Source organism: Nuphar pumila, chromosome 5 (assembly GCF_984573655.1).
Source record: "Nuphar pumila chromosome 5, dmNupPumi1.hap1.1, whole genome shotgun sequence".
NCBI classification, from domain to species: Eukaryota; Viridiplantae; Streptophyta; class Magnoliopsida; order Nymphaeales; family Nymphaeaceae; genus Nuphar; species Nuphar pumila.
In genome coordinates, this window is record NC_143253.1 from 116,607,667 (window position 1) to 116,619,898 (window position 12,232).

General features: G+C 36.8%; 1 protein-coding gene across 3 annotated transcripts in view; it reads right to left on the bottom strand.

Annotated features, from left to right (window-relative positions):
* The window catches only part of TOP3A (topoisomerase 3alpha), a 148,529-nt gene that overhangs the window by 94,390 nt on the left and 41,907 nt on the right, over positions 1-12,232 (bottom strand). For all 3 annotated transcript variants that reach the window (XR_016431952.1, XR_016431951.1, XM_090006501.1), the window contains exons 9-11: positions 11,472-11,651; positions 11,244-11,372; positions 9,882-9,956 (exon numbers count right to left, since the gene is read on the bottom strand). Coding sequence is in view for 1 of the 3 variants with exons in the window: in XM_090006501.1 (XP_089862627.1) it covers positions 9,882-9,956; positions 11,244-11,372; positions 11,472-11,651 (384 nt within the window). In the remaining 2 variants the exon portion in view is untranslated. The remainder of the gene's footprint in view (positions 1-9,881; positions 9,957-11,243; positions 11,373-11,471; positions 11,652-12,232) is intronic.

Genomic DNA, 12,232 nt, shown 5'->3' on the forward strand with positions numbered 1-12,232 from the left:
ACAAAAGGTTTACTACTAAAGAGTCACATTAGATAATAAACAAAAGCAAAAAAGTTTTGAGTAAACAAATAATAACAATCACATAATACAAAAATAAAATAAAATTTAAAATAACTAAAAAATAAAAATATGACCACAAAGATAATTAAAACATACTTTAGTCAAACTACAATATCAAGTAAACTTAATTATGAAAATTGAACATGAATAATTTGTCACGAAATGGCGCGGAACCCAAAACATTCCAAATTGTAATCCAAATGCCAAATCAAAATACATTTGAATACTAACAAGATACAAACTAATACAAGTTTTGTGAATAAATGATTTCATTCATAATGAACAATAAAATACATAAAAACCTCACTACAAAATGCACTCAAGAACACTCAAAAATATCTAGAACTACCCATCACTCTCACACCTTACAAAGGCACACACCCACCCATATTTATAGAAAAAAGTAGAGGACAGAAGAAGAGAAGAAGTGGAATGGAGAGGTGAAGTCCTCTCTCATTAAAGAATGAGAGAGAGCTCCCAACGGCTAGAGTTCTGGCCGTTGGGAGCAAATCAAACTAGCTTTGACTTGACTCCCATATATATTATATAATATATAATATATATTATATATTATTACAATATATACATAATATATATTAAACAATACATATATATGTATATATATACTTATATTACATTAATCTTAACATAAATATGTAACAACTATCAAATATAAAAGATATAATTTGTTAAAATATGATTGTACATATATATACATATCGATCACGACACATACACACATATATATATAATTGCATATATATATATATATATATGTCTATGTGTCTATCTACATGTATAAATATATATATATATATTTATATATTCCTTTGTAATACCCACTAGGGGTAAAATAGTCTTTTTACCCCCATTCACGCCATGTACATTTTTCCCTATTTCTTTTTCCCTTTTCTTTTTCCTTTTCCTTTTTCATTTTTTTCTTTTTCTTTTTACCTTGGAAAAGTCCCCCTTAAGGGACGTTGGAGCCTCCAACGGTCACATTTGTGACCGTTGGAAGGGCTCCCAAGGGACTTAGGAGCCCTTCCAAGGGTTCTCTTTTGTGCCGATAAATAAAGGGGTTCTCTTCTCCCCCATTGTAAGAATGCTTCTTTGAAGCCCTCTTGAGTGAAATATATTTTCTCACTTAATTTTGTGTGTTTTTACCACTTTTGTGGTTTGTTGTATTTTTTGCCCATTAGTGGCTACTCCTGTATGTGTGTGTTTTGCTCTTAGAGATATCGCTTCTCTCATTTGGCACTCCAATACATAATTATGATGTGATAACAATGTATCCATTACATATATCAAAAGAGTAAAGTAAAATTAATAATAATAATGTCATTTCTAAGTAGTAAGCATTAAAAAAGAGAAGTTTCTGTTAAAATATTATGTCTCTTTTAACTGTAAACTGAAATACCCATTAGGGGTATTTCAGTCCTTTTACTCAATAGGTGTCAGCCACCCTAATGGGCTAACATTTTTACTTTTTCTTTTTTTATTTACTTTTGCCTTTTACACCTTTTTCTTTTTACACTTTTTTTTTTTACTGTTGTGAAAGGGACAGCTCCATATAGCTGTTGGAGCTGCCCCAACAGTCACAAATGTGACGGTTGGGTGCAGCTCCAACAGTCATATTGAGCTGCACCCTGTGGCTTCTTTTTGCATTATAAATAGGCCTTAGTGGCCCTTGTTAACATATCCTTTTTTGTGAGTGCATATGCAATAACAATGCTTTTGTAAAGCCCCTCTTGGGAACTTATGAATTGAAGTTCATTTTGTTTCATGCTTTTGTGCATGTGTATCCGTGCCTTTGTGCACTTGTGAGTGTTCTCCTTTGTGCCTTTGTGCACTCTTTGTATTTCTTGTATTGTGGTGTTACACACAATCTCTTTTTGTAGAGATTTTCACAGTTTCATGTTGTCTTCATTAATTAGTTTCACTAATTACAATAAGCACAAGAGTTGAATAATGCATTCTCTTCCATAATAATATTTCTCTTCTCTTCTTTCTCGTCTTCACTAATCACAATAAATTAAGAAGAAACATCTTTTTTTTTTGTTCGCATAGCTTATAAAATAAGTGAATAGGACTCTATTAAAGTCTTATTTATATAAAAAGTTGTTACTAAAAGTGCAAAAGGATCCAAAATAAATTGCTTGAAAATTTTCAGCACAAAAAAGTGAAAAAGTTGTATCTTACAATACGGTCTGATATGCTGCATTTTCCTATTCAGGAGGCTATATTGTATCACGTGGACCAGCGATACTGTGATACATCGTAGCGATACTAATAGCACAGCTTTGTGCACTACCAAATGATGAATATGATGAGGTGGGGGATGTGGTGGGGTAGGACCCACAACAAAATGTATCTGAGGAAGAATATGGAATGTTTGATAATGAAGATGAGAAATGAGTTTTGTTATTTTGGCACTTGTCTCAAAACCTTTATGTAATGAAATTTTGTGGCATCTATGTTAATCACTTTATATAGTAAACTTTACTTGATGTTGGTGGCATATCTATGTTAGTTGTTCTATGACTTCTTAAATCTTATTTTTATTTTTCTGATTTTCTTAATTTCTGCAAAATTGTCTTTTTTCCTCATATCTTCCAATACAATATGATACAAAATAATACACTTGTATCTTTAACCCTTCTGATATGGGTTCCAATACAATTTTTTAACATTGGTTACAAGAACCATCACTAAAATAAGCTCTTATATACTTGCTAGGTATTATACAATTCTTGTCCATGCTTTCCGCCCACTCATTGCTAGCATTAAAAATACCCAGGTCATCAAAACTTCTTACATATTAAGCAATCTTCTCAATGCTATAAACTGAGAAGCAAATCTTGTTTTTCCATATTTTGATAACTCTAGATTTTCTTACTTCCAACATATAGCCATGACTTATAATGTACTTACATTTGTCCTTGCATCTTCACATGTTCATGAAAACATACACGTTTTCTTGCCAAGCCTTTGAAAATTCAGTTCAATGTGAACAATGATCATAAAATGAAGTGATGACACAACATGAGTGGAACCAAGCTACAGTAGAGGAGTAAGTTGGGATCAACAGAATGAAAGCATAGAACCTTGTTCCTTTGCCACTATGTAAGAATAGGCATAAGTGGGTATACAAGGCAAAGACAGAAAGCTAATGGATCTATAGAAAGATAGAAAGCGAGATTAGTGGCAAAAATGTTATAATCTGCAATATAGCATCAATTTTACAGAAACTTTCAACGATGATTGGATCATTTCGTGTAGATGCTCCAATTAGACAATAGGCAATGTAACAATCAGGTGCAAGGAAGGTCTTTCTATATAGAGACCTGAACAAGCTATATGGAATTACCAAAAAGAGCATTCTATTAAGATTGGACTGCATGCATATACGGGTCCAGATCTGGACCCGTATCTCTATCTTTATAATATTGGGTCTGGACTGAAGAGTCTCAGACCCGATCTGGTGGTTATAAGTTCACGTAAAGAAATAGAGCAAGTGTATTGGAGACTTATTGATCTGTTGTTGTGGTTCTCCCTCCTCTCCCTTCCAGCAACCAGCAGAAGAGCCAGATACCAAAAAGGTGTGTTTTTTTTCATGGTATCAGAGCAGGTCGAAGTCTAACGACCAGGTTCAGTTTCACCAACCTCTCTGCTTCTTCTTTGATAGTTTCTTCTTTGATCGTCCCTTGCTCCTGTGAGAGTTAACAAAAAAAATCCCATTTTCTTCTCTGCCTGATTTATCCTCCCTTGCTCCTGTGAGAGTTAAAAAAAAATCCCATTTTCTTCTCTGATTCGATTCTCCTCTGATTTTTCTGATCGTACCCAATCGTGCCCCCCTTTCCCTTGATCCTGTGAGAGTTAACACAAAAAAAAAGGACGTGGCCGACCTTATTTCCCCTCTTTTCTTCCTTTTCCCTAAACATGACCTTATTTCCCCTCTTTTCTTTTCCCTAAACGTGGCTGACCTTATTTCCCCTCTTTTCTTCTTATTTCCCTAAACAAGTTTCTTTCTATCGTTACCAGCCACGTTAATTTCATTACCTAATCTGTTCAGATTTGATAATTTCCAACAGGCCACGCTAATGTCTGATCTGATCATTCAGATCAGATCTTAACGTCTGAACCCCATATTGATTTTGATTGTGTAAAATCAGAAGGTTGTTCGTTTCTTGCATATTTCCCACTGCTCTCGCTCTATATCTGACTTTTGTTCCAAATCAGAGGTGCATATATCGTTCATTCACGCTATTTTTTTTAGTCAAAGCATATATCCCAAAGCACGAGTTGTTTTTGGACCATATTTGTAATTGTTCCTGATCTCAATTTCTGCAAATCATTTCTGAAGAAATATATCAAGACTGTCCAAAAAAAAAAGGAACGGACAAGTCTGGGTCATTGCTTTGCTGAGCAATTTTTCTTACATTTCTTTTATTCAACTTGTGTTCTTCTCCTTAGACAACTCATCTTGTCTTCATGGATTCCCCATCACTTCCGTCCAGATTTCTTGGCCAACTCATATCTGAGAAATTGAATAATTCCAACTACTTGACCTGAAAACGGCAAAATTTGTCTTTCATTCGTAGTTTGGACCTCTCTGGCCACCTTGATGGAACAATCCATGCACCATCTGAGTTCATTCTGCAGGAAGAGCGAGATGATAATGGGGAGGTTTCTAACAAACTAGTTCGCAATCCAGAGTTTACCACATGGAAAAGAAAAGATCAGGTTGTTGTGGCTTACATTACCTCTACTCTTTCTCAAGAGGTATTAGTGGTCATTCCAGATGAATGTTCAGCTAGAGAACTGTGGTAGATACTAGCACAGACCTATTCACAGATTTCAGAAGCTAGGATTCTTCATTTAAAAAGAGAGTTTCAGCTCCTAAAGAAAGACAATTTATCAGTTACAGAATACATGAACAAAGTCAAGAGCATCACAGATCAATTAGCGATGGTGGGTTGTGTAATTCCTGACAAAGAAAAAGTTCAACAAGCGTTGAATGGTCTTGGACCTGACTATCACATGTTGGTCACCTCTCTTCTATGCCTTCCTTCATTACCTAACTTTGATGATATGTGGGCGAAACTACTACAGTATGAAGTTACTATTAGAGGTGAGGAGATGATTCAAAATAGCAATCATGAGGTTCTCGTCACAGGTATGGTGGCAGGATGAGGACATGGAGGTTTTCAGGGTGGACGGGGATAGAGAAGAGGTAATCAAGGAGGTCGTGGATTACTTCCCACGCCTAACATGTCATCCAACTCACTTCCAGTGAACCAGTCCTCTAGACATATACCAACGTGTTTTCAGTGTAATAAAAGAGGGCACATTAAGGCAAATTGCTGGCATAATCCGCAAAACAAAGGCAAATTTAATGGTACTAGGGCTTCCACTAGAGGACAAGCAAGGGATGAAAATGAGAATGTGAAGAATCTCTTGATTTCTACCCTTTCTGAGTTAAGTTTTAAGCAGACTGAGCAGGAAACTTGGTACATTGGCTCTGAGGCTGCTGCACATGTAACAGGTGATGCCGGTAAGATTTCTAAAATCATTCCTTATCATGGTAAATTCAGTATTGAAACTGAAGATGGTGCCCTCCATCCTATTTCTCATGTTGGAAACGTTTCTCTTCCACTCCCAAACTCATCACTCCTTTTATCAAATGTTTATCACTCACCCAGTATTGTTAAAAATATTGCTTCTATTTCTAAACTTGATGATACTAATTCTTCTGTCGAATTTACTCCTTCTGTTTGTGTCAAGGATCTTCTCACGAAGAAGACGCTCGTTGAAGGAGAACGACAGGGAAATATGTATGTCCTCAAGCAGTCTCATACTGTTCGTGTCACTCCAATAAAGCCACAGAAAATTCAACCAGTATCATTCAAAGATTGTTTTAGTTTGTCTCAGTGTAATAAGCCAGACATTTGGCATCGTCGTTTGGGTCATTGTAATCGTTCATTCATTGAAAGACTTGTGTCTAGTGGACTTGTTCCACAGTCTAGTTTAAATAATGAGTCTGATATTTCTCTTTGTCCCAACTGTCATTTATGTAAGAGTCATGTTCTTTCATTTCACTCAATACATCAAAGAGCTTCTATGCCTTTTGAAATTATTTATTTTGATGTTTGGGGACCTGCCCCCACAATCTTCTTTGTCGGGTAGCCGCTATTATGTCACCTTTATTGATAGTTATTCCAGGTATACTTGGATCTACTTTATGGAACACAAATCTGAAGTGTTCAAGTTTTTTCGTGCATTTCGTGCCTTAGTTAGTAATCAATTCGCATCTTAAAACCAACATTTTCAATGTGATGGTAGGGGAGAGTATCTATCAAAAAAAATTACTGAATTTCTCTAGGATAATGGAATAAGTCGCCGAATATCTTGTTCACACACACCCCAACAAAATGGTGTGGCGGAAAGAAAACACTGACATATTGTAGAAAGTGCCTTGAGCATGATACATGGTACTAATGTCCCTTTAAGCTTGTGGACTGAAGCTTTTCATTCTGCGGTGTACGTCATAAATCAACTACCCATGAAATTGCTTGCAAACCAATCTCCTTATTTTACACTCATTGAGACTTACCCTGATTATAATGAATTACGAGTGTTTGGTTGTGTATGTTACGTTCATATTGACAGTTCCCAACGTGACAAGTTTCAAAACAAGGCAAACAAATGTAAGTTCGTAGGTTATGCTGATCAGTACAGAGGTTATCGTTGCTACGATCCTACTGCCCATCGAATCAAAGTCTCACGGAATGTTGTGTTTGATGAGACCCATACCGAGAGCTCAGGAAGGATAGAAGAACATAATGTAGTTGGTGACCGTTATCAACCGTGGCTTGCTGCTGAGGTATTCGATCAAATGGCCACCCTCGATACTTCCTTATGCCATTCTATATCGTCTGAACAAAGTAAAACTGATGTGTGTTTACAAAGGGAAGAATCACCAAATACCCAGGACACTATGCCTGCCATTTCAGATGTTGTCAAGTTCCAAGGAGTTGTCTATGTACAGCGGAATGAAGATAATGCTTAGCGAACTGATGTGCAGCCTAGAAGACATGGAAGGATTCGTCATCCTATTGAAAGATGGGTTAGTTATAACAACTTTTCTATGGAGTTACAGTTGTTCCTCTCTCAGATTGAAAAACATGATGAACCTATTAGCTTTGCACAAGCGTTTATGACACTTAAATGGGTTGAAGCCATGAATGAGGAAATGAGAGCCTTACATGAGTGTGAAACTTAGGAGATTGTTCCTAGACCATCAGACAAAAACGTTGTAGGGTCTAAATGGGTCTATAAAATAAAGTACAAGGTTTATAAAATAAAGTACAAACCTGATGGATCCATCGGGCGCTACAAGGCAAGGTTGGTGGCAAAAGGTTTCACCCAAGAATATGGGCAAGATTACGATGAGACTTTTAGTCCTATGGTCAAGATGGGAACTATTCGACTAATTTTGTCTTTGTTGGTTCAGTATGGATGAACTCTCAGTAAATTAAACCATCTGCAATATGGGGTTCGACACTATTCATGATCCATGACATAACTATGTCATTATCTTCATCCCAAGTAATGTATTTTCTCACCTTTTCGTTGGGTTCGTCTTCCAACAAAATATGTTTTCTACGATGTCCAGATACCGACATCATAAAAGTTTTGGACCACCTGGCATAGTTAGTTTCATTCAACCTTACAAAAGAACCATACGAGAAGGGATTTGCAAAAGCCTTATACTCCCCAATATGTTCAATTTTGGAATCACATTTCGAAGTTTCACCCATACTGAATATTTAATGCTATTGCAGCTGCCACAAAAAATCAGATTCACTCACTTGAACAGCGTGTTTTATAATCACACGTCAGTCAAGTCCACGACTAGACAAAGTTTGCCACACCAAAAATAAAATTCACGATAGGCTACAATTGACATAGAAAGTAGCGTGTTTCACAATCACGCATCAGCCAATACCACGACCGCACCTGACTATTCAACCCACGTCAGATACAATTGGTAAAACAGCTCAGAAATATAGATCTGAGAAAGCCAGAACAGCGTCCAACATGACGACTTGTTCATGGTCAGATTTTAGCACATGTACTCAACACATAAATCCCACGACAGTAGATAAAAGCTTCCCACACAAAAAAAACTTTCCACAAAGCAGGGAATCATGCCTGCTGCTTCCACGACACAGAAAAAAAATTAATATTAACATGCTGCTTCCACGGCACACAAGTTACAGCTGCCAAAAAAATCACAAAAAACAAGAATCATGATTGCTGCTTCCACGACACAGAAATGACAAAAAAAACTGATTAACAGGCTGCTACTATTGCACAGAAATCATGCCTGAGAAGAAAAAAACTTTCCACGACATATAAAAGCACGCCTGCTCTTCCGTAACTCCCAGCCGCAATCGATCTGTAGATCTGATTACAGATCTGTGTCATGACGTGAGTCAGACATCAGATCTGTGATCAAATCTATGCAATTAAAAAAAAACCCACACCTGTTTACGATTTGGTGTAGAACAATCATGTTTTGAGGCTCCCGAGATTCAAAGCTCTGATACCATGTTGCGACTTCAATAATGAGCACCCGAGTCGAGGCAGACGAGACGAGACGAGAAGAGAGGAGAGGAGAAAGAGTGAGAGAGATCGGCTCAGAGAACTCGTTAATTTGATTAGGGCTAATCTCTATGTTTAAATAGAGAGAGGCCAATGTAAAAATTTACACAAGTCCCTCATTAAACACTAAATATCAAATAACCTCTAGTTTAAGAAAACTTAAACTTAAAACCTCTTAATCTCAACACCTACTAATCTCTTTTGTGATAATCCGAGTGCCATAAAAATTGCCCTCAACCCCATTCATCACAGTCGTACCAAACATATAGAAATTGATCAACACTTTGTTCGACAAAAGGTGGAAGACAGAGAAGTTGAACCAGCCTATGTTCCCATGGCTGATCAAGTGGCAGATTTGTTTTCTAAGGGACTTACTAGCGTCCATTTTTTGTTTTTAAAAGGCAAGTTGTCCATGATACAAAACCATGCACAACTTGAGGGAGACTATTAAGATTGGACTGCATGCATATACGGGTCCAGATCTACGTATCTCTATCTTTATAATATCGGGTCTGGACTGAAGAGTCTAAGACCTGACCCGATCTGGTGGTTATAAGTTCACGTAAAGAAATAGGGCTAGTGTATTGGAGGCTTATTGATTTGCTGCTGTGGTTCTCCCTCCTCTCCCTTCCAGCAACCAGCAGAAGAGCCGGATACCAAAAAGGTGCATTTTCTTTCACATTCAACTGGCTTAAACAATGGGAACTTCATGTAGGTTTAAGCAAAGTTGATAGAATCCAGAACTATTGATCTCGAATACTAGCAAAGCAAAGTTGATAGAATACAGAACTATTTGTCTTGAACACTAGCAAAAAGTAGGACTCTCCCACTCCTATATGTTGATGATACAGCAACCATGAGACAAATGTTGATCTCTTACTTGAACATAGAATGATGCATATTTGTGCTTAACAAAATAAATACATGTAAAATAATAGAAGTCAGCAATGAATGTCAAGAGGTGGACATACTGAAGCAACAAGCACATCAAAGATTCAACCTGCATGGATGACTAAAGGCGTCACTGTTAAAAAGTACACAGGTATGACAGGAGAAATCATAAAGACCAACTACCATATAGCCACGAGGAGCACACTTTCAAGTTTTCCAACATAAGAAGGCCAAATGTAATGACAAATTGAATGAACACAAACCTGCTGACTGAGTTGGTACACTGGAATTGTGGAACCACCCCAAGACTCAAATCTGTACACGTCAAGGTAGTTTTTCTGTAGCAAAAATGATCATGATAAGAATATTTTGCAAACTAAAGGAGCAACCATGCCCTTTAGAATTAGCCAACACTCAAACTAATTGCTTCTAAAGGTTACAGCTTATCAAATGTAGAAGAGAACACTTTCATTGTTATGGCATCAGAAAAACGAATTCCAACTAAAGAACAGAACACAAGGCTTGCTCAAACATGCACAGGCTATTGATTTTCTCCATTAATTAAAAATTTGATGAGCTTGAATTAATGATGAAACTTGATATCATGCTATGACAATAATCATCAGGATCGTGCTTGGTTCCACCTGGTAAGAACAGACCAAACCGAGACCAATTTCAGCAGGCCCTCCTAGAACCACCTAATCCTTAGCAATACAAACACCACCTTCAAACAAAGCTATTAAGTGTTTACACCTAAACCAGGAAATGAAACTTGGATCGCAAAATCCAAACAGATGCAATGTGAACGAACGTAGATCAAGTGATATATGTATGTGCTTTATATGTGTGTGTAGCTTAATTAACTAAAAAGAATTTCAGACTTTGGCTTATGCATGTTAAGAGCTCAGATCTACACTGCCAGCTCCACCAAGGAACAGAAATGAGCTGTTCTCACGTGCAATGGAAAAAACAAGCAAAGATTGGCCTTGGCCTAATTCACAGGGATATGTTATTTTGCCACATGTTACTGATGATACGACCACAAAATTGATGGACGCAGTTAAGCACACGACACACATTTGACTGTCCCAGGTGCATCCAAACATATGTCCAAAATCATTTACATTCTTTTTAAATAAAAAAGATAAAAAAACATGCTTTCTAATTTTTATGACCTCTCTGTTTAAACTTTGAATAATAACATAAGCACTCTAATTATTTTAAAGGTAAATTTTAAAATATAACATAAAAACCTATTCCTAGTGTTAAAATGATGGAGAAATATTTTCATACAATCAAAGAATAGAATAGAACAGAAAGTGACACAATGACATGAAGCATTCTATCTTTTTCCATTTTGAAAGAGAAAAAATTTGATCGCAAAATACAATAACATGGATTATCAATCTTTTTATAGGTTTATTTTTCTTTTTTTTGCTATTAGGGTATCAATTTTGTGATACAAATGTTAGAAATGAAAACTAAATCCACTTCATTTAGGACAAGAAAAGGATTATAGGAAAGGAGAAGCAGAGGGGCCTTTAATTGGAAGCAAGTTCAATCCCCTCCTGCAACTGTGGCCCCGCTTGGTTCCACTTGGTAAAAACAAGCATAAAAATACATACTGCAAGTATCATTAGACCAGATGCTGTAAATGACTCGCCAGCAATGTCAATTTCAACCATTGTCCCAGCACCAACAGCAGGTTGCGAAACGCATGCAAGAAAGTGGCGGACAACAAGCTCATATAATCTCTGCAATATTAAAACTTTTATTTAGTAAATGAGTTTCACCTGAACATCTGTGTTCCTCCCATAAGGAAAAAGATTGCAGAATAAAGAGAAAAAACATGCATTATGATCTTGACTCCAACTGGTTTCTCCTGCTGAGAATTTTGTTGGATGAATGGGTGGATGTGCCTTGTCATCATGGCCACCATTACCAGGGTTCCTCCAAAGACCTGACTCTGGATCCAAAAGGCGTTGAGCATATGAACCCCAAGAAGGATGCCCCAGTTGTTCCTGTACTATTGTCTGTTTCCAATATGGAAACAAAACTTGTTATTTATACAAAGAGTCCATAGATCCGAAAGCACCAGAAAAATCATACAGCATGCAATATTAAACAGTTAAAAGAATTTTCAAATGCTCACACTAAAAGATACCAAGCAACGAGTGACAGCTCTGCAATTAAAAAGAAAAAAAATGGGAAAACCTGCGTTACTGGTAGCAACTGTAATGAAGTGCCAAATGAAATAGGTGAAGTCTCCAAGCGAAAGCACGGAAGCACGCACATACACAAGAGGCCACAAGTGGGCAAAATAAACCACAAAAAGTGGTCAAACACACAAAGAGGTAAAAAAATATATTTCACTCATAGAATGCTTCACAAGAAGCTTGAAGAATACATGGGGCCATGCCTCTTATTTATACACAGCAAGGGACCCAAGGAGGGGCTCCCATAGAGTTGTTGGAGCCCCTACAACGGTCATATTTATGACCGTTGGAGGGGTCCAACGACTCTATGTGGATCCCTCTCAACTAAATAAAAAAAGAAAAAGTAAAAAGTAAAAGGAAAAAAAAAAGAAAAGAAAGCATATCAAAGATATGCGTGT